The 26,847-nt window shown below is 36.5% G+C and overlaps 2 protein-coding genes across 2 annotated transcripts; one reads left to right on the top strand and one right to left on the bottom strand.

The window, feature by feature from the left end:
* Positions 1-15,421: 15,421 nt before the first annotated feature.
* Positions 15,422-19,337, bottom strand: LOC125476300 (DEAD-box ATP-dependent RNA helicase 1). Its single transcript, XM_048582168.1, is given in 10 exon segments — positions 15,422-15,656; positions 15,860-15,965; positions 16,576-16,780; positions 16,848-17,035; positions 17,303-17,480; positions 17,963-18,117; positions 18,335-18,589; positions 18,740-18,974; positions 19,105-19,130; positions 19,132-19,337. Coding segments are annotated over 10 exon segments (1,503 nt in total). The 5' UTR covers positions 19,228-19,337; the 3' UTR covers positions 15,422-15,597.
* Positions 19,338-20,902: 1,565 nt separating this feature from the next.
* LOC125476299 (CBL-interacting protein kinase 23-like) lies at positions 20,903-25,844 on the top strand. Its single transcript, XM_048582167.1, is given in 16 exon segments — positions 20,903-21,617; positions 22,392-22,454; positions 22,739-22,810; positions 22,905-22,947; positions 22,950-23,011; positions 23,194-23,274; positions 23,383-23,436; positions 23,518-23,643; positions 23,742-23,831; positions 23,958-24,077; positions 24,163-24,288; positions 24,459-24,575; positions 24,698-24,754; positions 24,878-24,952; positions 25,222-25,300; positions 25,418-25,844. Coding segments are annotated over 16 exon segments (1,521 nt in total). The 5' UTR covers positions 20,903-21,437; the 3' UTR covers positions 25,594-25,844.
* Positions 25,845-26,847: the final 1,003 nt, after the last annotated feature.

The raw sequence follows: 26,847 nt of genomic DNA, 5'->3' as shown, positions 1-26,847 counted from the left end.
CATGTATCAATTTTCTGCGTCATTTCATTTCTCCGAATAAGTTGTTTTTCCAATTTATATTTCATGATCGACGAAGAACTCCCGAACATTTAAAACATTTCGATAGAAATATGCCAGAAGAATCTGCCTTCAAATTTCCAATGTGAATGCCATGAGCATGTACATTGTTATGAAACTAATCAATCTGCTACAATACATAATCTGGATCCCTTACCAATTAACCCTAAATTCGGAGACGAATCTACCCTCGATCTCTCAAATCTATTCCATGTACACCAATCAATAATCAAACATCATATCTGTACATCAAAAAATAAGAAACACAAGAAGCGAACACCGGAATTAGAAACATTGTCCTCTTCGAAAATGGCGGAATTTCAATGTTAATCTGAGATTCAGCCGGTCCTGCTTCTTCAACAATCGTCTCCAGCTCTGGACATTTCGAAGATTTATGGGGAGATATGAAAAGGGTCGGTGCAACTTCACCCCAGTTGTACATGTAGCTCACCTCCTTCACCATCATTATCTCTGAATTAAGCACCTTAAAAATACAAATTATGAATAACCTTGTGAGATTACTGAGGGAGGTGGAGATATTGGGTTTGTAGGAAATGAATTGTGAAGCGTTGTATATATACTGAAAATTAATACGAAATTACAGGAGGTGGGAGCTGGCTAATGACCACTGGTGGATCAATCACAGGGTGACACGTAAGTCATTCAGTTTGAAGAAGTCTAGGAACTTTCTAAAATAGGCGTCATATCTGGTGTAACAACGTCCTAAAATACTTGTTGAAAACTGCGTGTGATGATACCTCAGCCTTCTGGAATTATACAAGTGTTAGGTATATTGGAAAATTCGATGGAAGGAGATCTAGAAGCCTACAACGATTTTGTAAATATTCTTTCTTTAACAATTTGCCTATCCTACGTGGCGGTTTTTTGTTGTTAGATATGTTTTCTTTCCATGCAAGAAGTTTGTTGCTCATTAAAATGTGTTTGTTTTATTGCATAAAAGAACAATTGTGTGGAAATATTTTTAAAATGATTGAAAACGCTTTTAATGTAAATATTTTTTGAATCAATCTTTAGTAAAAATGTAAGTAAATCGTTTAGAAATACTTTTAAAATGGTTGAAAGCGTCTCTAGAGAGCGTATTCGTCAGATCCAGTCATCTAAATCGGTCAAGATAAGGACAATTTCTTTTGTACTATGGGATTAAAAAAAAACCTAATCGGATAGATGGTCCACGTGGTGATAAGGTTATTGGAAAATAGCCATTATGGTAAAAAAAATTAGGATTTAAACCGTCGTGGTAAAAAAATAGAAAAATAGAAAAATAGAAAAAAAACTCCTTAGGAAAGGAGAAGATAAGCACGACTCTTACATAGAACAGGAACATACATGTTTCCGTAAATATGATGAATAACTATCAAGCCAAAAAGGCTACAAAAAAAATCTACCTACGGCCGAGATGGAGGGGTTATTCCCACCCCAACTTGGGAATTATACAAAAGAGGGCCAAGGAAACACCGACAAGAGAGGGAGGGTGCATGAGCTGCTTTGCTTCTACATGCTGTATATTGGCTGATGGGTTTCGGAGTAATTTTCTGTTTATTGACTGGATTTCGCTATGTCGGATTGGTTTGGTTTTTGGTTTGCTACGATTGGTGAGACTTATACCTTGGTTATTGTCGATTGATTTGGTTAACAAGGTTTTCATTCCTTTTCTGATTTGTTGTGACACACTTCTCAAAATTTATAGGATGCTATGATGTTTGTGCTATATAAAGACAAATTCTAAACATCTTCACCATCTTCATTATTTTCTTGGTGAGAGATAAACAGTAGAGACAAGGAATAATAACAAGTTAAAATGCATATTTATCCTTGCATTTAACGGACATTTAACAGAAAAATTAGTTTTGGACTAAATTTACTAACGGATTACATCTCGAGGATTTAAATCTTAGCTTTTTTTACCACAGAGGCTATCTTTCAATTGCCTCATTACCACAATGATCCATTTATCTGATTAGGCCTAAAAAAAAATGGTCATGGGCCTAGAGATTTGGCTTTTAAGTCTTCACAACTATTTTATAGACTCTCATTTTCTATAGAAAAATTAAAGATGATTAATTAATTGGAGTGCCATAAGCTAAATGGAGCAATTTTATAATCATAACTTGCTAAATCCCCTCTTGCCCAATAAGAGCTCAGCTTAGAGCATTTTAACACAATCGGTAGTCAAAATTTGGTTAAATTTTTCTCCACATGACGCTCACGAAAGTTAAGGGTTGACTTATATTCTGTTCTCGTCATGTTATTTTTTTCTTCCGAAAGATCGATGACATATTTAGTTAATCGTGTCAAACCATTCAACTTTAGTAAAAGAGAGAATTCAGCAATGAAAGAACTGTTTATAATGTGCGAAATGCATCATCATTTTTTCAGAGGTGAATGCACCTCAAACTCTAGTCTGCAAATGGATCTATTCAACATACAATTTTGCCTGCTGACCATATTACACGAGAGAACTCCCTTACAAATTAAGCGATCTGTCTGTACAATATGAGGTATGTCGCTAAAGAAAGAAACACCGGAAAGAAAAACATCACTCGTTTGGGCAGAATCTCAAAGCTCTGGTACCTCCGATCCTTCTTCGGCAATGGGCTCCAATTTCGAAACGTTATTCGAAGGCTTCTCGTGGGGGATGACAAGAGCTGGTGCAACTTCACCCCAGTTGTGCATGTACCTCATATCCTTTGCCATCAAACCCATATCTCACTAAATGTATAATTCTTAAGGTGGAAGGTAATATTATATATGTTCTCTTGTAGAATTGTATGCTCATGAATGTTATTGTGTTGGAGAGAAGAGTTGGTGAAGCATGGTATTATATACAGAAGGAAGAAGGAAGAAGGGTGTAAAAATAGGAGGGTGGTGGGCTGGCCCTGCTGCAGCAATCAGCGGTTGACAAGGCGTCACGTCATGTGATGAGCAAAACGAACGGAGACAATGAAGGAAATGATAGATTTCGATTTTACAGTTTACCCGTGTGTCGAATCCAGAATGGCAAAAGCACGTTACATCTTACAGTCACAACAGATAAGCGTGTAATTACCAAATTGGTAAACTGCGTAACCTTAAAACTGCGTGTATGGGTTATGCCAAGACATGTGAACGGTGTAGTGCATGCATCGTCTTAGATTAGTATTATTGTGTGTATCAGATATGATATATATACATGAAGGTTTTTCTCGACCACACAATAACTAGGTTAATTCGCGAATTATGTGATAGAATCATTGATATGCTCATCAGTCATCACAGTCATTTTTCTTACACTTTTTGTTGAGTTTGCTCGATCAAATACTAGATTAGTAAAAAAAAAAATGAAACAAGGCAATGGGAAAAAGTCGTAGAGAAAATAGGCTGGGAAAGGGGTACAGAAATGATTAAAAATTAAAACTACTTAATTTTTCATTTAATTAGGCTTAACTAGGAGCATACATGATAACATAAACAGTTTACAATGAAAAAGACTTGTAGCCAGGAATGAAAGGATAAATGGAAGCAGTTCACTTTGGCTTAAGCTTCCATCTAGAAACAAAATAACCAAACAAAACACTTCAAAGGAAAAATTAATTAGCTAATGGGACATTATATATTTAACTTCTTTTCTAAGCACAGGACTGGCATGCAATTGTATGGCGAGTGTACGATGACTTCGTCACTTGCAAGAAGCAGGCCGCCGACAAGAGTGATGATGCCGGTGAAGAAGGCACCTGAGAACACATCTCATCAGCAATCATATTATCCCCTTCGGATTCTTCCTCGTATATTGTTTCCAAAGATATTTGGATTTGCACCCTGCTAGAATTTTTAAGCAGTGGAAGAAAGCGAGAAGGTGCAACTGCAGATAATGGGGTCAATGAGAAGTTTCAGTAGTGTTGGCCATTTTGTTATAATTATAAGTAGGTTGGACCGGATTTAGAACCTCAATAGGCTAAGCTTGATTTGTATATGGATATTGCAGAGGAAGAAGGAGGGATTTGTTGTGGATTCTGTAATGCCATGGTCGGTTTATATAGGTGAGGTGGTTGGAATTAACTGGAGTATTACTTTTATCAACTTGCATTAACTAATTTTAGATACTGAATATTGTATATTGAAGTTGAAACTTTTCAACTTGCACCTTTTCCTTTTATTTTGTTTTGTGGAATATAGAAAGCAAGTTGCTCTTCTTGTCTGCAAACAAGTAGCTAGCACGCAACCTGCTTCAATACCATTGTACATACCTGCTTCAATACCATTATACATATGCTTTGGTATGAGATTTGTAGTTAAAGGTCATGACTCGTGCTGGTGAGGACCTATCACCGTCCTATATGAGCTGATCTCAGAGGTAATTATTCAGTACAACTTTATTTTTATATATTCTGAAACGCTAATAAATTTTATTAATTGTCAAGCAACTATTCCGACTTTATTGGAGATAACAAGTTTTTTAACTTCTACTTACGTTATGACAGGTAAAGAGTAAAATTCATCACATGCTACATGTTCATTTTTCTTCTCCGATTAGTCAAAATCATTACATATTGACTGTAATTCTGTAACATGCACGTGCATCTTCCTCTGTAAAATTTGGAACATTTAATGATCATATATTGCATGGAATTAGGGTTTGGGGGATTAAAAATCAGATGAACACTTTGCTGCCAAGTTTAGAAACCGCGTCGATCGGTTGGTAAAGAGATGAGCATGAGTACTTTATGAATTGAATGGAAATCCTGGAGCTACGTACATACACGTACATGCTCAAATCAGTCTTCATAGTCTTTTTGGTTTTATCCAAATAAGTCATTGGAATCATTTGACAATTTTTTGGGGGGGGGCTGACAGATTGTTGACGGTCTCGATCACACAGGCTTTTTCACCGACTGACATGCAGCACCAACTACAACTTTATTTTAGCTTTTCGCATTTAGTGGTGCCCTGCTTCACACGGCACACCAACCTCAGTCGATCGTCTTACGCAGAGGCGGCGGGAGGTAAGGCGAACAAGGGCATTCGCCTTGGGCTAACTTTAATTAGGCTTCATATTATATCCTTATTATATGTTTAAAAAAAGTTTAATTCTCATAAATCTAATCGGGTGAACCTCAAATTCATTTTGTTGTGAAAATAATCATATTAATGTATTAAATTAGGAATCCATTATTTCATTTTCATCTTAGGCCTCAGTTTACATTGAGATGGCTCCAGTCGAACAAAGCAAACGATGCAAATTGTGGCATTCATGGATGGACTCAGTGGCTATGTATATTGATACAACTGTAAATTAGTTCGAACGGTTCACGGCTTGTTTAATCTCGATTCACAAGTCAAATTATTTGAGCTTGAACAAATTATTCAGTCATTATAAAAATGAGCGGAGATTGAGTTTATGTATGTTCGGCTCATAAAACATGAGAACAACCCGATCATATCTTTTTATGATACAATTGAGGTTTAATTTGGTTCGAGCTTAGCTCATCGTTAATTAAAGCTTTTGCTAATGAATTTTACTTAATTTATTTTGATTACCTACCCATCAATCGTTTTTTTAGAGAAGGTTTCCAAAAGTGTGCTCTAATTTTAAAGAAAAATATGTTTTGCATAAGGTTTGGAAGTGAATATCTTATAATAAGTTATGTTTATCTTTATTTCCTTTTATTCGTTTTAATTTTCATTGAGTTGAGTTAAATATAAGTTCAATCTCTCTTTTGAAAAACGATTTGAGCCAAGCCATCTAAAAGCTCGTGTTCGTTTTAAATGAGTTGTGTCAAGCCTAACTTGAGGTTGAAACAATCACTCGAACCGAGCTTGAGCATACATTTGCAAGCTTTTATCGAGCTTGAAAACTTGAGCTCATTTACACCCTTAGTTATTGATGATGCAATATAGGATGTTATGTATTACAAAACATGTTGTCCAATATATACAATAAGATATTCACTTTCGAAAGCCTCATTGTTCACTCCAAATTTTCTATAATTAAAAATAAAAATACAGTTTGAGGAGTGCACAATGAGTGTTGTGGAGTGCCAATAACAACACCTTGTAGTTATTGTAACTAAATATATTGTATATGTGCATGCCTACTATATTTATGAAGAAAAGCTATCCAAATAGCTAGATAGATGCACTGCATTTCTAAACCACATTAGTGAACCACATTATGCAACTAATAATGTCTTATTACGATCAATTGGTGTTGGAACATCACGGATCGTTAACTATTATATGGTCCCTTTAGCATTATTATCAAATTACTTCACGAACATATTCTTAAGATATAATGATCATCGGTCAGCACAAGTTGATCTGTTACTGATCCGGCGGCGGACATATTAATTAAGGCAGGGTTTGAGGTACACTAGGAAACCTTTCTACTATGCATACAATGCAGTGTTCACTATTCCAGCCGTCTTAGGTCATCATTCCTTTGTTTTATCAAGATCAAAAAGGCAAATGCCACGCCGAGAAAAAAAATAATTGGAAAGAACCAGAAAATGCCCTAAATGTCTGATAAGATGCAGACGGATGGGGAAAGAGCATGGAAATTGTTAGGGCAAGAATATGAGTGTGGATCATTTTTCTTACACTTTTTGTTGAGTTGGCTCGATCAATTACTAGATTAGTAAAAAATGAATTAAGGCAATGGGCAAAAGTCGTAGAGAAAATAGGCTGGGAAAGGGGCACAGAAAAGATTAAAAATTAAAACTACTTAATTTTTCATTTAATTAGGCTTAACTAGGAGCATACATGATAACATAAACAGTTTACAATGAAAAAGACTTGTAGCCAGGAAATGAAAGGATAAATGGAAGCATTCACTTTGACTTAAGTCCATCTAGAAACAAAATTACCAAACAAAATACTTCAAAGGAAATATTAATTAGCTAACGGGTCATTATATATTTAAGTTATTTTCTAAGCACAGGACTGGCATGCAATTGTATGGCGAGTGTACGATGACTTCGTCACTTGAAAGAAGCAGGCCGCCGACAAGAGTGATGATGCCGGTGAAGAAGGCACCTGAGAACACATCTCATCAGCAATCATATTATCCCCTTCGGATTCTTCCTCGTGTATTGTTTCCAAAGATTGGATTTGCACCCTGCTAGAATTTTTAAGCAGTGGAAGAAAGCGAGAAGGTGCAACTGCAGATAATGGGGTCAATGAGGAAGTTTCAGTAGTGTTGGCCATTTTGTTATAATTATAAGTAGGTTGGACCGGATTTAGAACCTCAATAGGCTAAGCTTGATTTGTATATGGATATTGCAGAGGAAGAAGGAGGGATATGTTGTGGATTCTGTAATGCCATTGTCGGTTTATATAGGTGAGATGGTTGGAATTAACTGGAGTATTACTTTATCAACTTGCATTAACTAATTTTTCATAATGAATATTGTATATTGAAGTTGAAACTTTTCAACTTGCACCTTTTCCTTTTGTTTTGTTTTGTGGAAAATAGAAAGCAAGTTGCTCTTCTTGTCTGCAAACAAATAGCTAGCACACAACCTGCTTCAATACCATTATACATACCTTCTTCAATACTATTATACATATGCTTTGGTACGGGATTTGTAGTTAAAGGTCGTGACTCGTGCTGGTGAGGACTTATCGCCGCCCCATATGAGCTGATCTCAAAGGTAATTATTCAGTACAATTTTATTTTTATTTATTGTGAAACGCTAGTAAATTTTATTAATTGTCAAAATATTAAGCAACCATTCCAACTTTATTTGAGAAAACAAGTTTTTTAACTTCTAATTACGCTATGATAGGTAAAGAGTAAAATTCATCACATGCATGCATGTTCCTTTTTCTTCTCTGATTAGTCAAAATCATTACATATTGACTGTAATTCTGTAACATGCACATGCATCTTCCTCTGTAAAATTTGGAACATTTACTGATCATATATTGCATGGAATTAGGGTTTGGGGGATTGAAAATCAGATGAACGCTTTGCTGCCAAGTTTAGAAACCGCGTCGATCTGTTGGTAAAGAGATGAGCATGAGTACTTTATGAATTGAATGGAAATCTTGGAGCTACGTACATACTCAAATCAGTCTGCATAGTCTTTTTAGTTTTATGCAAATAAGTCATTGGAATCATTTGACAATTTGGGGGGGGGGGGGGCTGACAGATTGTTGACGGTCTCGATCACACAGGCTTTTTCACCCACTGACATGCAGTACCAACTACAACTTTATTTTAGCTTTTCGCATTTATTGGTGCCCTGCTTCACACGGCACACCTACCTCAGTCGATAGGCGTAAGCAGAGGCGGCCGGAGGTAAGGCGAACAAAGAATGTCTTGGGCCTCACTTTATATTAGAACTCATATTATACCTTTAGTATATGTTTAAAGTTTCCATCATTCATCGTATTCTTGATTAGAAAGAAGGCAAAAAAAGTTTTATTCTCATAAATCTAATCGGGTGATCCTTAAATTCATATTATTGTGAAAAAAAATCATATTAATGTACTAAATTAGGAATCCATTATTTCATTTTCGTCTTAAGCCTCAGTTTGCATTAAGACAGCTCCATTCGAACAAAGCAAACGATGCAAGTTGTGGCATTCATGGATGGATTCGGTGGCTATGTGTTATTGATACAACTGTAAATTAGTTCGAACGGTTCACATTTGGTTCGCGGCTTGTTTAATCTCGATTCACAAGTCAAATTATTTGAGCTTGAACAAATTATTCACAATAATTATAAAAATGAGCGGAGATTGAGTTTATGTATGTTTGGCTCATAAAACATGAGAACAACCCGATCATATCTTTTTATGATACAACTGAGGTTTAATTTGGTTCGAGCTTAGCTCATCGTTAATTAAAGCTTTTGCTAATGAATTTTACTTAATTTATTTTTATTACCTGTCCATCAATCGTTTTTTTGGAGAAACTTTCCAAAAGTGTGATGTAATTTTAAAGAAAAATATGTTTTGCATAAGGTTTGGAAGTGAATATCTTATAATAAGTTATGTTTATCTTTATTTCATTTTATTCGTTTTTAGTTTTCATTGAGTTGAGTTAAATATAAGTTCAATCTCTCTTTTGTAAAACGATTTGAGCCAAGCCATCTAAAAGCTCGTGTTCGTTTTTAAATGAGTTGTGTCAAGCCTAACTTGAGGTTGAAACAATCACTTGAACCGAGCTTGAGCATACATTTGCAAGCTTTTATCGAGCTTGAACGTAACTTGAGCTCATTTACACCCTTAGTTATTGATGATGAAATATAGGATGTTATACAAAACATGTTATCCAATATATACAATAAGATATTCACTTCTGAAAAACTCATTGTTCATTCAAAACTTTCTATATTTGAAAATAAAAATACACTTTGAGAAGTGCACAATGAGTGTTGTGGAGTGCCAATAACAACACCCTATAGTTATTGTTACTAAATATATTGTATATGTGCATACCCACTATATTTATGAAGAAAAGTTATCCAAATAGCTAGATATATGCACTGCATTTCTAGACCGCATTAGTGAACCACATTATGCGACTAACAACGTCTTATTACGATATGTTGGTGTTGGAACATCACGGATCGTTAACTATAATATGGTCCCTTTATCATTATTATCAAATTACTTCACGAACATATTCTTAAGATAAAATAATCATCGGTCAGCACTAGTTGATCTGTTACTGATCCGGCGGCGGACATATTAAGGCAGGGTTTGAGGTACACTAGTAAACCTTTCTACTATGCATACAATGCAGTGTTCACTATTCAAGCCGTCTTAGGCGATCATTCCTTTGTTTTATCACGATCAAAAAGGCAAATGCCACGCCCAGAAAAAAAATAATTGGAAAGAACCAGAAAAGGCCCTAAATGTCTGATAAGATGCAGACGGATGGGGAAAGAGCATGGAAATTGTTAGGGCAAGAATATGAGTGTGGACCATTTGACACTGTTCATGCCACGGATAAGAAGCAATTCATAAAGCATGGAAGAGGAATAATGTATGAATTTTGACCAATATATGGACGATCAAGTTGAATAAATGAAGATGATGATATGGCCGATTATGCTTGGGCAACCATCCAGCATCGATCCCTTCTTTGAGCATTCTAGTCCAAATTTGCACTTTTTAGCATTTGTAGGACCATGTAAAAGTTCATCTGTATGCCTTTTTGCTCTGCAATTTTCTCCAAGGCTTTCCTACTGACCGAATCGCTTTTTTTAGTTGAAGGAAACGAGGCTTCTGGCCCGACTGGTCCCACTGGAGAGGAGAGTTTTGACTGCGAGGGCGCGCCTGCTGGTTCTAAGAAGCTGGGCATTTGGAACCTCAACAAGCCGCGGTGAGCTCACTTTCAAGATGTCTCGACGTGGCGGTATACACCTAGCACACTCTAAGCAGGCACCAATCAATCAAGCTCTCATCGTTTGCAATAAAAATTTGAGAACTATGATATAATTAGTTAGTCACACCAACACTAGATCAACCATTAGCAATGTCATCCAACCATAGTCGAGTACAAGAATTTCTACATTCAAGAGTTAGGGTTTCACTCAAAGCAAAACTTTCAAAGTTAATTTACAAAAAATAAATGTTGAAAAAAGTTCCAAACTCAAATCTTCTTACTAATGATAAAAGAATTGGAAAAGATCTATCCCACCAACAAACAAAGCCAATCCTTCTAATGTAAAGAAAGATTGTCTACCTCACCTAGCATTTCTGACGATTGATTGGCTGTTGGAGCACACACAGATTAGTAGTAAAACATAACGAATGACTAAGTAAAACACGTTTCTCAAATTTTCTTTGCAAGTGTGAGCTAGTGCAACTCTCAAATCACTAATTAATCATGTGTTAAAAGCATGATGTTACATAATTTGACGAGCTAACTAAACCAATTATCCTAGTAATTGTCAACCTAACAAACACGGTAGGTATCACGTGCTAGTAAACCGTGATTGGGATATTTTCCTAACATGTATCCCCAAATGGATTTGAGCCAACCATTATTTTCTTGGAACAAGATTTTCTCGAGAAAGTTTTTGTCAGCATCACCGCCTAGATCAAGCAAGCTAAACTGAAACGTGGCATGGCCATGCTATTCCCAGTGCGGCTGGAAAAGTACAAATTTGGAAGCCATCGTTCCCAACAAAAATCATATCTCTTGCGGATATCTGACTTCCACCCAAGGATAGACACCGACCAATAAGTGTGTCCCACGTCAGCCCTAGCAATCAATGTTAAAAGTAAGAGGCGGCACTAGCTATTAAAACATGATTTAACATTCCTGGACTAGGACCCGCGGCTTAATTACCATAAACCCAAACAAATTTCATCTATATAAGTTTGTGTTCATATACTCGGTTTGACAAGCAAACCCTTTTCTTCAAGTACATTTCTCTCTCAGATTTCTTCTTTTTTCTCTTGCCTGATCGCTTCTAAATTCTCAATTGTTACTAGTTTTCTTCAACTTGTAGTGAAGAAAATGGCGAATGCGCGGCTAGCAAGGTTCATCACAGAAGTTGCACCGCCACAATTTGTGAGTGTGATGAGGCAAGGAACTTCAAAGGTGTTGGATACAATTAATGAGGAGGAGAGAGAACATGTTCATACCGCAAATGATTCTCTCCCTTCATCATCATCCAACAGGTTTGCTCGTTCCTCCTCATCGTCATCGTCGGCACCAAGTTTCGCTTCTGCTTCTGCCTCCGGTGCCGAGTCAAAGTACTTTCTCAGGAAAGTTCGTAGGTCTTTCTTGGTGTTGGGACACTAAGAGTCTAAGACTACGCCTTTGAAGCCAAGCAAATAAACTGGGAAACTCGTTATCTAGCCTTGAAGGCGTTAATTTGTGACGAAGTATTTGAGTTGCAGCCGTCTTTTTTAGGCCCTATTTTATGTATTCTCCTTTTTTTTTTTCTGTTTTTGGTTCAACAAACATGCATGCATGGTCATGGAGAATTAGTGAGATGACCAAATCAGTTGAGCTAATGAAAGACTGTGAAGGGAACTTTTTCTATTAGGCGAATGGAGGAAATATATATATGTACATATATGTATATATAATATGGAAAGTGAGAGGCAATATTATGCTGTACAGAGTACAGAATCACTAACTATTGCTTTTCCATCAATCAATGTTTCATATCTATTTGCTACTCTTAATTAGTTCTGGGAAATATGAGGACTAATATATGCATGGCTTGGAAAATATTGCTACAGCTTTGCCCTTCTTCCCCCCAACCGATAGATCGAACTTAAAAGGTATGGCCATATATGTTAAAACAGAAAAGTATCGTAGCCTGGTAGCAATTGAATTTTCTTCAACCAGTCTGATAAATTGATATTCCTTACAATAATTATAACAAACATTCTTTTATTTCCTTGTTACTGATAATCCACGAAGATAACACACAAGAGAGGACATGAGCACCTATCTAGCATGGATGATGTCTGCATATGCAAGATAATGCACTCGACTCGCCAAGGATATCTTCGCATATCGGTTCGGATAACCCATTGTATTTGCCTACACATGCATCAACACACGCTTAATCCGTTCCTGCAGCTGTGCACGTCACATTTTCTATCACCGAGTTGCAGAACTGTTTATCTATGGGTCTCATAGACATCATACTAGTAGCTACAGACATAAATGAAAATTGGAGATCATATGATCGGTGAGCTAGTTCAACCTATTGGTATGCATAGATTACTTGAAGTTGGATGTAGGGAGATTCATTACATGAACCAAGAAAAACAAAAATAATAAAAACACCGACAAGCCACAATGATTTTAACCATTTTACAAATAACTCTATACGTACTATTGTCACTCTCGTAGCATTGTATTTGTAGGCTTAAATGTGGGTAGGTTTAGATAGATATATAAAGGTATCTCTATGTACATAGAAATAAGTATCTGAAAAAAATCCACCAAATGCATGCCAAAAATCCTACTTTCGTCTGATCTTATTGCATTTCGATTTATGTCCGATGATTGACCAAAATGTCCCTTCGATTCCAAACTTCCGAATCTTGTTTGTAAATTTGCAATTATTTATTTAGTGCTTTCATTTTTGGAAGAAAAAGTTTATAATTTAAAATTGCCCGATTGATTAGAAAATAAAACGAGCAAAACCACACACCAGGGCTCAAATTGTCGATAGGTATCCTTTCAAGCAAACCACTATTGTCCCCATCCGAGCAATGGGAGAGACAAGCCCGGATAGAAAAGCTCCCCAGCCCTTTCATGCTTCAAAGATACCTTCGATTTCTTGGATTTGGTTTCGCTTCAAAAATATAAATTATTGAGTCAATGTCTTGATTTGGTTTGGAATATCTGGTGCGTAACTTCTTGCTGCAATTTTTGAAAGCTTCACATGATCACATTGCAATTCCATGTAATGTTAATGTAGCCATCACTACACAAAAACTGGGCTGAAGCATGAACGAGATTCGTGTCTTTTACCATCAATAGGCACTAGTACTCGTGACCATTGTCACAAATTGTTCAAAGATCCGGAACTCAATGTATATAGATCATATGAGCGGCTCAACCTGCACCATCTGAGATGTTGAGCCATACTGAAAATTCAGTAATGTGTGTTTGGCACAGAGTGCGAATGCTGAACGAGAAGTTCTTGATTCAATACTTTCAATGCCTGTTTCACCTCCATCCGGCAAACTGAAATTGAATGTCGATGGTGCGTGGGATGCGGAAAGGAAATTAGGCAGCCACGGCGGAGTTGTTCGTGATGATCGCGGCTGTTTTGTAGCGGCTAATGTGTTCATTTCCTGCATGTATGCTCTCCTCTTCTTGCTGTAAGCTATGGCTCTCCGCGCTCTCTTGGTTTGGTCGTCAGTTAGGGGTTTTCATGATTTGTCATGGATTCTGTACTGCCTTAATTGGCTTTTGTAACCCTTTATAAGTTTATCAATCTACTATCGTTTCACGAAAAAAAAAGCCTGTTTTTCGTTTTAGAAAATTCTTGATTCAATACACACAAGGGATATACATTTCAACCCTTTGATTCTCAAGTTTCTGACATAAGTTCAATTTTGATTGAGAGATTTTAAACTAGATGTAAATGAGTCGGGTTCGGATTGGATTACCCTTGATCCATATGTGGATTCGTTTAAAATCATATTAACGGATTTGAATCCTATCCAGATCATTAAATCTTATTTATTGATTCAGATCTGATGGACATCGGATTTGGATAGATCGAAGTTAATTTAAAACCTAGAAAATATCAAAATATCATTAATTAGCGACCTCATTCTTATTATATTTTTCGATTTTAATTAAAAGTTTCATTTTTTTTTTTTTTTTTTTTTGTCGAAAATTAAAAGTTTCATGTTGAATAATAAGAAAAGTGCGTAGAGGTGTACATTTTTCCAATTTTAAACTACCACTATAGAAAAACATAAGTGTCACATCCCGGTCCGGGCCCCTACCACATTCTGGGCTCGACTACCACACCCTTACGTTTTTTTGTTTCTGAGAACTCAGACTAGAACTTCCCAGTGGGTCACCCATCCTAGGATTGCTCTCGCGCGAACTAACTTAACTTCGGAGTTCCCATGGAACTCGAAGCCGGTGAGCTCCTAAAAAGCCTCGTGCTATATGGAAGTAAGCATGCACATATAAGGCATATAAGATTCTCTCCCATAGATGATGTGGAATCTAACAATAAGCATATAAAAATCAAATAATATGTTATATTAAGTCATAACTATATCAAGTCAGACTGAATTAGCCTTGATTTATATAGATCCATTTATAATCGGATTATCAAACTTGAATCCTAGCAATTGCATATTCTTTATAATTAAGGAGATATGGCTATATATGTGTGTGTGTTTTTTATATAGGATGGCTATATATGTTAAAACAGAAAAATATCGTAGCCTGATAGCAGTCGCATATATATTCTTTATCACAAAAACAAGAACCCTTCAAACAGCAGTAAGAGAGATCTGATAAATCGATACTCTTTATATTATAACAAACATTACATTAATGAAAATTAGAGATCGTATAAATATGGATTTTAATGCGATATAGTATTACGAAGAATATTTCAATTTTCGTACACCAAATGATGCGACAGTAATAATAGTTTGTGAATATATCTTAAGCTTAATTCCATTATTGTCGTATTCGTATCTATGATAGTTGTGACGTAATCTATCAGATTGTTTGGTCACTGAAGTTTTAAGAACATGAGCTAGTTCAACGGTATACAGATTAATGTCTTCTTGCGATACGACCTCGACCTGAGCTCTGTATCAAACTAAACGTCCGATCGCCTGCAAGGTCCTGCTGCTAGATCATCTGAGCCAACCATTTACGTCTAAGAAGGTAGCAAAATGCTTTGGTGGTAAAAAGTTTATAAATGGTTGCTAACATACTAATTGTTACACCAACTATGAAGCATGTACACTGAGGGGAGTTCACCTTCACATTTACCCCTCCACAAACCTTAACTCTTACGCGGAACTTGCTTCAGTAATTACTCTCTTTTCGCGGCTGCTCTGTTTTGTTTCCTTTCACCGCTTTCTCTTCCGGGATGTTTCCATTTCAACAGTCTCTTTCAATTTCTCCAGTGCTGTCACATTGAGAAAAGAAAAGATATGATAAGGAGCATTGTTGGTTTAAGCATCTAAAGTCATTCGACTACATCTAGCTGGTGTAAGCTTAAAACCGCTAGAGATAACATGTAAATTCGATGGAGGCCAAACATCGTAATGGTGGAAGCCATCAGAGTGAACATTAATCTTTATTGACATGACAAATAAGCAAAGCAATTACCAGATTCATAGATAGAGTGGAGTGGTTCAATGTAACTAGAAGGAACAGAGTATTTAGAGCAAGAGTTATTCTCAGCTTTGCGTAATAGCTTGTTGAAACGCTTAACCTGCAACGAAAGGAGAAAATTGCAAATATCCCAACTTATAATCGATAGTTAAAGTAAATGATGTGAGTGTAGCTTAATCTGAACAATGAATGATAATTAACACGTAAATGACTTTCATTCCAACCATGTGCTGATGAGCAAGATCAGCGAGTAATTTTCATGAGTTAAGATATTCGATCAAGTAATAGGACTCAAAAGCACTGCAAAGTGAGCCAAACAAACCCAAACTCTGAGCAGGTTGTCCCTTGATGATTTTGCTTATTTGAGCTCAAGCCCGATATAAATGAAAGCTAAAATATATCTGTTCATTGGGAAACTGATTATTCACACGGGCAAAACCAAGGTAAATAATAATCCCAGTTTTCGGATAGACCTCAGCGGATAAATAAATTTGTTCCAAACTTAAAGAAAATATCTACTTTACATGACAAGCTCATAACGAATTGATACTTACCAGCCCATTTAAGTTGCACCAGGGCGTAGAAGAAAGATGGAAATACTAAAATAAGAGAAAAAAGAAAAACATGGGTATAGGGTAACAATATTTCTATTCCACATAATCTTGATCTGAAATGCACGTTGGGGTGGAGACTAACAAGACAATACATACCTCTTCTTTACGCAACAGTGTGAAGCAACAACCATTTTGGCCTGCTCTTGCTGTCCGACCTGCACGGTGTATGTATGTCTTTATGTATGGAGGCATATCATAATTAATGACATTCCTCACCCCTTCAACATCCATTCCACGAGTCATTGCATCAGATGAAACGAGTACTTGAATCTCCCCTTTCCGAAATGCCTTCAATGTCTTGCTGCCATAAGTAAATCACAAATTCAAAATTTTATCCCTTCAATTTATATAAATATCCCAGAAATTACCTTCGAACAGATTGACGTTGAAGGCTTGAATACTCCTTAATCTTGAAAGGCAGATGATCAAAAGAGTTCAATAAGGTGCATAGACGATGAGTTGACTCCACAGAGGATGTGAAAACAAGGCACTTCTCTGCTCCTAAACTTTGTAGGAGCCCAACCAAATATAATGGCTTGTATTTTGATTCGCATAACTGTAAATAAGACGGAATAAAAATTTAGGAGAGACACAGTGTTCCCCTTAGACATCAAAATATTAAAAATTTATCAAAACATAATACACAGATTTTTCACTTTATTTATGCTACCAAGGGACTAAATGAATCTAGCGTCGCCATCATCCCACACTTGCAAGGCAAACAAGAAAGTATGCATAATATGAGCTTAACAAGTCTCCCTTATGTATAAAAAAGAAACAGAGCCAATCTCATGTGTTTACCAATAGAGTGCAGATAGAATACCAGTTTGTAGGACTGTAACTTTTCTGGAAGCTGATAACGCTTTTGTCCAGTTGTCAAGAACAAAGGATGATGCAGATCTAGCTGAGCAAGTTTGCTTGGATCCTGGGTTAGCGTGGCTGACAGAACCATCTTCACAAGCCTGGGGTAAGATTTACCCTTAAACCCCCTCTCAAGACCACTGAAACAAATTTGAGATAACATTCAAAAGCAAGGCATATATCATGCTTTAAATTTTTAACTAAACACAAGTTATCATTTCCATCAGTATTCAAGATCCCCTTGCAGGTAGAGTCAAGTTTTAGTAGTGGCCAGAATATGAGTTTCAGTTTCTGCAAGTAAGAATTATAACCCTAGCCGGCAAACCCATGAAATAGGCTGGTTGTATGTGCCAAGAATCCTAAAAATTCGAAAGCCAGCATTTGATAATCAGTGGCAGTGATAACATGGTATTAACCTATTGCACTCTCATAAACTAAGACAAGAATATAAAACCTTGTTTGAAAAGTACGTTAGAAAACGAGAATGGTAGTGATGTGGGAAAAATAAAATGTAGTTCTATTTCAAAATGACAAGAGGAATTAATATTGCTCATTCTGTGTCATGACAATGATCTGAAAAAAAAAAATTGACAGAGGAAGAGAAAATGGACATAGAACTCACGATCTCCTTATGGTTTTTAAGGAACCAAATGGGGAAGGTAGAAAATTTTGAGCACAGGGAAGGAAACTTTCATCGTCAGGGCGAGTGATTTGAAGCACAGTGGGTAGCCAAGACTGGTATGCCTCCCTTAGCAATCGATCTGTTTCATCAACAACCTATAAATCATCATATGCTTTGCCATATTAGTGACTACCAGAATAAAAAATTGTTTCAACTCGCATCAGACGCAAAACTCTGAAACCGATTTTGAAATTTAACATGCATCATCAAGTTTTCCAGTTTGCAAAAAGATATACTGTAGTGCATGTTGCTTCTATAATTCCAGTATCACAACACATGGATGAAAATTGAAGTACCAAATCTGCCACTTACAAGATAACAGAGATGCTCAAGTGTAAATCCTTTAGTGTTATTTATATGGTCCATTAGCCTTCCTGGGGTAGCCACCAATATGTCCACAGAACTTCGTAACTCGGGCAAAACATCATCAGGGTCAAATCTAACACCCAGTTCAAGCTTAGGCCTATTGATAAGCTCTGAAATTTCATCAGCTATAGAAGATTGGCCAACTGCAAGACCAACAGATAACCCCACTGCAGGTGCAATTGCAGCAAAAACCTCTTTCACCTGACCCAGCGGCAGATGAAAATTGCGAATTTAGTTAATATTTCACCCAAAATCCACATAAAGTTTCCATAGCATCACTTTTAAACAATTCATTCACTTAAGACAGATTGACATGATAAAAAAGAAGTAAGCATAGGAAGTCAATGAAACCTGCAATGCTAAATCCCGAGTCGGCAGCACCACGAGCGCACGAAGACATTTCACAGAGCGCGTCGACAGCATTTGTACAATTGGCAATGCATAAGCTAAAGTCTTCCCACTTCCAGTTGGAGAATTAACACACAAATCGCGCTCGAAACCTCCCGGGCCAACAGTCTCCTGCCAAACTGCAAGCTGAACTGGGAAAAGTGAAGAGATTCCCATCTTCTCCAACGCCACCTTCAACCTAATTCACAGTAAAACAAAAAATAGTGAATTGGGTTTGTCCATAACACAAAGCAGAACAAGAAAGTTAGCATTTTGAATTGTGGGTAAGTTTCTCAGAGAGTTTTGGTGAATCGGGTTGGTATTTTTACCTGGGATCAATGCAGGGGAGGAGAGAGGAGAGGGCATTCGTGGACGGCACTGACATCGATTGGGCTTCGCATCCATGGCAGAACTGGTATGCTCTTCTGATTATCTTCTTCTTCGGCGCCCATTTTCCTAAATTATGAACAAATTTTGAAGCTTCGGTTAAAATCTGAAGAAAAAAAAAGAGACCAGGTTCTGGTTACTAAAACCCTAGCTTCAAGCTTCAACGGCTTCCACTAGGGTTTTAGAAACAAGTTTCAGTGACAGGGACTTATTAGTCAATACAAAATAGGGCAGGGATGAAAATGGATTTGACATTGAGCTTGAACCAAGCCCAACCCCAAGGCCCAAGATATTGCATTTACAAAATGGATGAAAGTTTGCGGTTGTGTTTTAACCGGCCCATAAGTCCATATATCAAATTTGGTCTTTGAATTTTTGTTTTTAATTTTTTTATTTTTCAAAACAATAGAAACTTTGATTAAATTCAAATTCAAATGTTTACATCAAATGTCATAGTGTTAAACCATCACTCTGGTTCAAACTCATTCCAACTATCAAGGCCACCTTCCTTAAACGCAAAAGATGCCTGTGTCTTTTCTTTTTCCTTTTTTTTTTTAAATTTTTTTAGAATATAGTAGTTAATCCATCACACATTGATAGCACTTGTTTTTATGCAATTTGGTACTGCATGTGGTACTATCGTACTTTAGCCTATCCACATAATATATGGACATTAAAAACATATCTTATTACCTTTTTAGTGAAAAACACATTTTCTTGTTGACGATTTGCAAACATACATGCTTACAAACTGAAAATTGTGGAATAAATGGACATTAAAAATATAATTTGTTTAGATATTTTTGCTACTTTACATATTACGCTTATAATTTAGTATGAGAAACAAATCAACCAAAATAGTCCACAGTTTTCAGTTTTGTTTATTTGTTAATTAAATTATATTTGTAGTTACATTATTTATTCACTTGTTTACTATAATTTTAAACTTAATCCACACGTCATTTGCTTGAATATCAAGCTACTCCTCTCGAAGAACAAAAATAATAATAATAAAATTAAGCTACTAAAGAACACGCGCATTGAAACTACTTTAAAATCATAAATGTCAAATATAATATAAAATAAAATTGATACTTTAAATTTTATTCTGCGTGTATTTTTTTTTAAATATAAAAAATTGAAATTCAAGTTAAAAATTTTAAAACGACAATAATAATTTATTAAAAAAATACCATGAACGTAGAAATAGTTACAACCAAAAGCTGCTTTATCTAAAATTACATTAATGAAATTATTTTTGTCAATAAAAAGAAAGTGAAAATACTATTTAGTCTTCTATCACACAAAAAAAATGATGAGTAATAATGTAATTTCATATGTTCAAAATTTACTGTTTTTATTAAAACCTCACCTACAGATAATTTTAAAAAATATCTCCAATATTTAAAATTAAAAAAAAATAAAAAACAAAAGCCTCCCACTCTCTTCTACATTCTCTCTCTCCCTCTCTCCTTCCAATTTAAAAAAAAAATATGTTCATAGACACAAAATATGTAAATAAATGCTAGTTTTAAAAGTAATCGCAGCTGTGGCCGCACTCAAGACCTTTTCATGCAAAACACCGGATCCCAACTTCCGAGGTGGAAAAAGTATTTTTAAATATATATCCTCGTACTTGACCTTCCTCGTATAGAAACGAGCCGTCCAGCGTGTGACGTGTCCCGCCAATCATATCGGTTTTTTCAGTTAATTATTTCCAATTTCTCACCCAAAAAAGCACAAAAGCAAAAATCCACCCCCCCCCCCCCACTCCCCCACGAAAAAAGATTCAATCTCCTGGAGATCTCTGATTTGTTTCGCTCCAAAACAAAAGCTTTCGGTTTTTCTGCATGCAGCATCATCGTCGTCGCAATCCGTTCGATCTTCTGTATAATTAGGAAATCCGAATTGATGGGTTTCTTGTCGGATCGGACGGTCAACGTTTTTTTAACCTTTTCTTTCGCTTTTACCTCCAAATCTCCGTCTTCTTTCCCTATTTGAACCTCCAAATCGCGTCTCCGGGATTCGGCTGTCTCTGCAGATTAAGGGTTTCGTGCTTTTTTGGGATTCAAATTCAGGAAGAATGAGCGTGACGAAGTCTCAGGTTTGGCAGCCCTGCAAGAAGAAGAGGTAGTTTTAGAGAGAGAAATTAGAGAGAGAGAGAGAGAGAGAGAGAGAGAGAGAGAGAGAGGTATTGGAAGTGGAATTTTGAGAGAGAAAATTTGGAAGATTCTAGAGAGGGAAGGGAGAGGAGAGGGAGAGAGAGAGGTTGGAGATGGCGTCGAGGTCGAACACCGGAAGCAGGACGCGAGTCGGGCGGTACGAGCTGGGGCGGACTCTCGGGGAGGGCAATTTCGCCAAGGTCAAGTTCGCTCGCAACGTCGAGACAGGGGAGAACTTCGCGATCAAAATTCTCGACAAGGAGAAGGTCCTCAAGCACAAGATGATCGGCCAGGTTTGAATTTTTGTCAAATTTTATTAGTTTAATCATTATGTATTTTATTTCGCGTTTCGCTTGCATGTTAATTGAGTTATTCTCTGGAAATATTGGATGGCCCGTTGTTTGGTTGGTGAGAAAGTTGGGAAGAACCACGGAAAATGAAAATGTTTTATTGTTTATTGTTTACGTAAAGTTGTAGGGATAAAAAGTCAACTTTGAAAAGAGCGGGTAGGGTTTATCGTTTGATGACCTAAGCATTTTACTGTTTGATTGCTACTCTTTTATTGACTTTCTGACTCTGAAGAAATTTATTGACTTTCTTGACTCTGAAGAAATTTATGAGGGTTCTTGTTTTGTTTTTGATATCATCAGTTACACAAGCAAAGCAAGATTACGGAAATTATGGTTTTCTGTAAACATGTTTGAGTTTAAGTTCGACAATTTGCATAGGATATTATCAGAATCGAACTAACCTTGACGGACATCAGAATTGAATAGACATAATTTGCTATTGGCATACCCTGTTAGTAGATGTTATGTACCCGCTAGAATGTTAAAGGTCAAGAGATTACTTTCAACTGAAAAGAAACAAGCTGATCACATGGTCTAACTTGATGGATACGCTCGTCACCCTCACCTGCCTTGCCAGTTTCTTTAACATCCATACTTACTTGTCAAATTAAAATAAGGAAATGATCATTTTTCACAATCATTTTTGTTTTAGGGCACAAGCATCACCCTGGTTTGTAAAATTAATATGAATTGCTGTCATTTCCTCTCCTTTTGCAGATCAAACGAGAAATATCAACAATGAAATTAATTAGACATCCGAATGTCATTCGCATGTATGAGGTTAGTCAAATCTGGTCATTATTGTTTTTTGTACGTTTTATGTTTTTCACTCACTACCGAAGATGAATTACATGTGTTTAATCGTTATGAGAACAAAATTTTACGATGAGGTGGTGGTCATGGCAGTTGGATTTGTTTCCATTTCTTGTTTTGCTTTTTGGTTGGTGGCATGGCAATAGTACAATGTCCACTGTCAATATTGTTGGTGCGTGGTGCAGGCAGAGTTTTAAAACCGTGATTTGTTTGGTACTTACAAACTACTTCTGGATGCATTTTTGGTGTAGGTGATGGCTAGCAAGACGAAAATATACATTGTTTTGGAATTCGTGACTGGTGGAGAACTATTTGACAAAATTGTAAGATGGTGCTTATTCAATTGATTTGCTGGACATTCTTTTTACTTCTGATGATATATATAATCAGAATCCTCTTGCCATGTTCTATTGTTAGGCAAGTAAAGGAAGATTGAAAGAAGATGAAGCAAGAAAGTATTTCAGCAGCTTATAAATGCTGTTGATTACTGTCATAGCAGAGGTGTTTTTCATAGGGACCTAAAGGTTTGAATTATCGTTGCCCCATTTGTTGTATCTATATATGTAAATATATAGCTATTGTTATTTTAGCGTAATAAGTTCGGATCTGTAGTTTGTAGGGAGCTCAGATCTTTCGTTGCCCCCTTTGATGCATCTATATTATAATGTAAGACTAAACTGTTCTTGCGGTTGTCAATTTTTTGCAGCCAGAGAATTTGCTGCTAGATGTTAGCGGGACTCTTAAGGTTTCAGATTTTGGACTGAGTGCTCTACCTCAGCAAGTGCGAGTGAGTATTACGCTTTCGTGTAACCATTCAAAATTTGATAGTCAGGACTGGACAGCTTCTTTTAGCAATACTGAATGTATGAGTCATTATCTTATTTCTTTCATTCAGGAAGATGGATTGCTTCACACAACATGTGGAACACCAAATTACGTTGCCCCTGAGGTGTATAAACTTTTTTGTTAAACTAACTATTCTTCTTATCTTATTACCGTGTTCCACTTAATGATACTTTTTTTTTCCTAGGTAATAAAAAACAAAGGGTATGATGGAGCGAAAGCAGATTTATGGTCTTGCGGTGTGATTCTTTTCGTCTTAATGGCTGGGTATTTGCCTTTTGAAGATTCCAACCTCATGTCATTATACAAAAAGGTGAATCTCTCTCTTTTCTCATCACCAGATTTGATCAATCATGTCTCTGTTATTCATGTTTTACATGATTACATCCATCTTTTTTATGTGACCACCAGATATTTAAGGCCGAGTTCAAAAGTCCTCCATGGTTCTCCTCGAGTGCAAAGAAGCTAATCAAGAGAATCTTGGATCCTAACCCCGTGACAGTATGTCCCGGTCTCCTGTCCTTTTTTTACTATATAAATTAAATTTGTCCGTTTTCCAGGCGTTTCAATTCCTTTCGCTATTATTTATGTCTTGCATTTACTGCACAAGCTAATTTCATGCAACAGAGAATTACAATTGCTGAGGTCATTGAGAATGAGTGGTTTAAGAAGGGATATAAGCCACCTAGCTTTGAACAAGTTGATGTCAGTCTTGATGATGTGGATTCTATATTCAATGAATCAGGGGTAAGGGCGAGACATTATGTATTAAGATTTATCTTGGTTCATGATGCCAGGGCTTGACTTTGTACTCTATTCTTCCCAAGCACAGGATTCTCAGAACCTTGTAGTGGAGAGGCGAGAAGAGCGGAATGTGGCGCCTGTCACAATGAATGCCTTTGAGCTTATTTCTACATCCGAGGGCCTGAATCTCAGTAGTCTCTTTGAGAAACACATGGTATGGTTAAATTTGAAAAACAAACGTAAAATTGTGATTGTTCTATATCATGCTGTTGTTTTTCTTTGCTTAACTGGCAAGTCTTAACCTTTCCTCTCTAGTTCTGGTTTTTTGGTTTATTCATAAACATATAGTTTAAGGAAACAACTGACATTTCTTTAACAAACCAGGATCTTGTTAAACGAGAAACAAGGTTCACATCCAAACGTCCTGCTAATGAGATCATTTCTAAAATTGAGGAAGCTGCGGCACCTTTGGGATTTGGTGTAAAGAAAAATAACTTCAAGGTAAATGGCTATTCTCTTGCATTTCGATTTTCTTTCTCTATTTTACTGGGGAAAGTAGACTTTAAAGCTGGGGAAAATGCGTCGCTATGTGACACATCTCCATGCCATTATTTATATCTCAGTTGAAGCTGCAAGGTGAAAAAACTGGACGTAAAGGCCATTTATCCGTTGCAACAGAGGTTCGCCTCTTTCATTTTCATTTTTTGTTAGGCTTTCACTTTTTTTTTTTCTTTCAAATTTTCTTCTTCTGTTCATTTGACATTCCCTTTGACAATGGATATTACAAAATGACTTTCTTCCAGATTTTTGAGGTGGCCCCCTCACTCTACATGGTTGAGGTTCGCAAGTCCGGAGGAGACACTCTGGAATTTCACAATGTATGTTAACGTTGATGCACTAATTGATCTAATAAGTATTTCATATTCATCTAATTAAGAGAAATTAAGGATAACTACACCACAGAAGAGTGTCCCTAATGGATTGGACGTGTTATTAATCCCTTGCAGCATTAGGGTTATTGCATATCTAGCTGCAGCTTGGGCAATCACACAACTTTTGAAATTGCACATATCTTGCACCATTATGTGTGCTGTGTTGCGAATTTTTGTCCTTTGCATATATATACTCGATTGTCTTGTATTTACAGTTCTACAAAAACCTGTCGACGGGGCTGAAGGATATAGTCTGGAAATCAGCAGATGAATCAAGGAAGGAAGCAGATGGCGGTAAGCATCACCTTCTAATCTGTCTAAATTCTAAGATTATTCACAGAGCATATCTTCCTGTCTTCCCCAACAATCCCTTTTAAAGTGAAACCCTCGGACACTTCTTTTCTCCCTCAGGTGCAGGTGCAAGTGCAGGTGCTGGTGCTGGTGCTGGTGCTGGTGCTGGTGCTGGTGCTGGTGCTGGTGCAGGTGCTGGTGCAGGTGCAGGTGCAGGTGCTGGTGCTGGCGCTGGCGCTGGCGCAGGTGCTGGTGCTGGTGCTGGTGCTGGTACCGGTGTTGTGCCATCTAGATGATTGACTTCCTCGGGCCTCGGGCGAACATGTTGATGGGGTTTTATAGCTATATTCTGTTTCTCTCTTCAAATTTTTGGGTGAACGTTGTCACGTGTTTGTTGTTGTAACTTATAAGCAGCACTTGGGGTTATATCCTTGTAGTGACCCTGTCATTCAGAATGCGTTATGTACTTGTTAGGGTTTGTATCCAAATACAACTACATTTTATGGTGACAATATATATAAAAATAAAGAGATGTAAATTTGTATCACTTTTGGAAAGTGTTTAAATCCTCCGTTGGGGTATATCGTATAGGCAAAGGTAATTGGCATTTGTGGTGTCTTACTTTTTTACGAGAAACAGGTAAGAAGTCTCTTCTAAAGTTGGACTTTTCATGCATTCTTTGTCATTCATATTTATAGCGCAATATTTTATAATGTTGTCATGGGAATTGACGTTAATCTGTGAGGTAAGAGAGAGTCTATAGAGTCCCCCTTAGCATGTCTCTGTACCTAAGGTCTTGAAGTGAGTTGTGATATATATATTTTTTTCCCACTAGAACTTTAATGTTTTTTTTTTCTAGAAATTAAATAGAAAATATACATAAACTTATTTTTTGTGTGAAAAAAATGTCACATATCATTTATTTAAGTGATAAAGTTTAAATGTGAAGGTTAGAGCAAATGTTGCTAGCACTTTTCAAACTAAAAATTAAAAACATAATTGTTATCAAACGACCGTAAAAAGGTCTAATCATGCTGTCAAACCACCCTTAATTAACGATCGTAAAATGGTCTAATCACGATGTCAAACCACCCTTAATTGAAAATCACTCGCTAAAAGTATCATATTTTGTGATAAAAAAAAAAGAAAAGGCAAATCATATTTAAAAGATCAATAAGATAACCAGGCAATAAAAAACTGGGCTGATCTAGTTAGAAAGTTTTTATTGTGCGAAAAGTGTGTTAATATAAAAATAGAGAAAAATTTTATTTTTTAAGTTGTTAATTTTTTACATAATTATCTGACCAATTTTAGAATAGCATGTGATGTATCACCATGTGCTCTACTCACACTGAAAAATCTCGGTTTTGTCATGTTGTCCATCCAGAATAGAGTAAGGAGAATCTTTGCTGGATTCTCTTTGTGAGGATTCTGGAGATCTTCCAATTACATCTGTTCATCGTACATCATGCGGTCATAAATTATTAAAAAAATTTTATTTAAAATTGAATATAAACGGTATCTGATAAAAACTGATCGCATAATATACG

The sequence above is a fragment of a genome, unplaced genomic scaffold (assembly GCF_019419815.1).
Source record: "Pyrus x bretschneideri cultivar Hongxiangsu unplaced genomic scaffold, Pyrus_bretschneideri_v1 Contig19, whole genome shotgun sequence".
Classification (NCBI taxonomy): Eukaryota; Viridiplantae; Streptophyta; class Magnoliopsida; order Rosales; family Rosaceae; genus Pyrus; species Pyrus x bretschneideri.
This window is presented reverse-complemented; position numbering and strand designations above follow the sequence as displayed.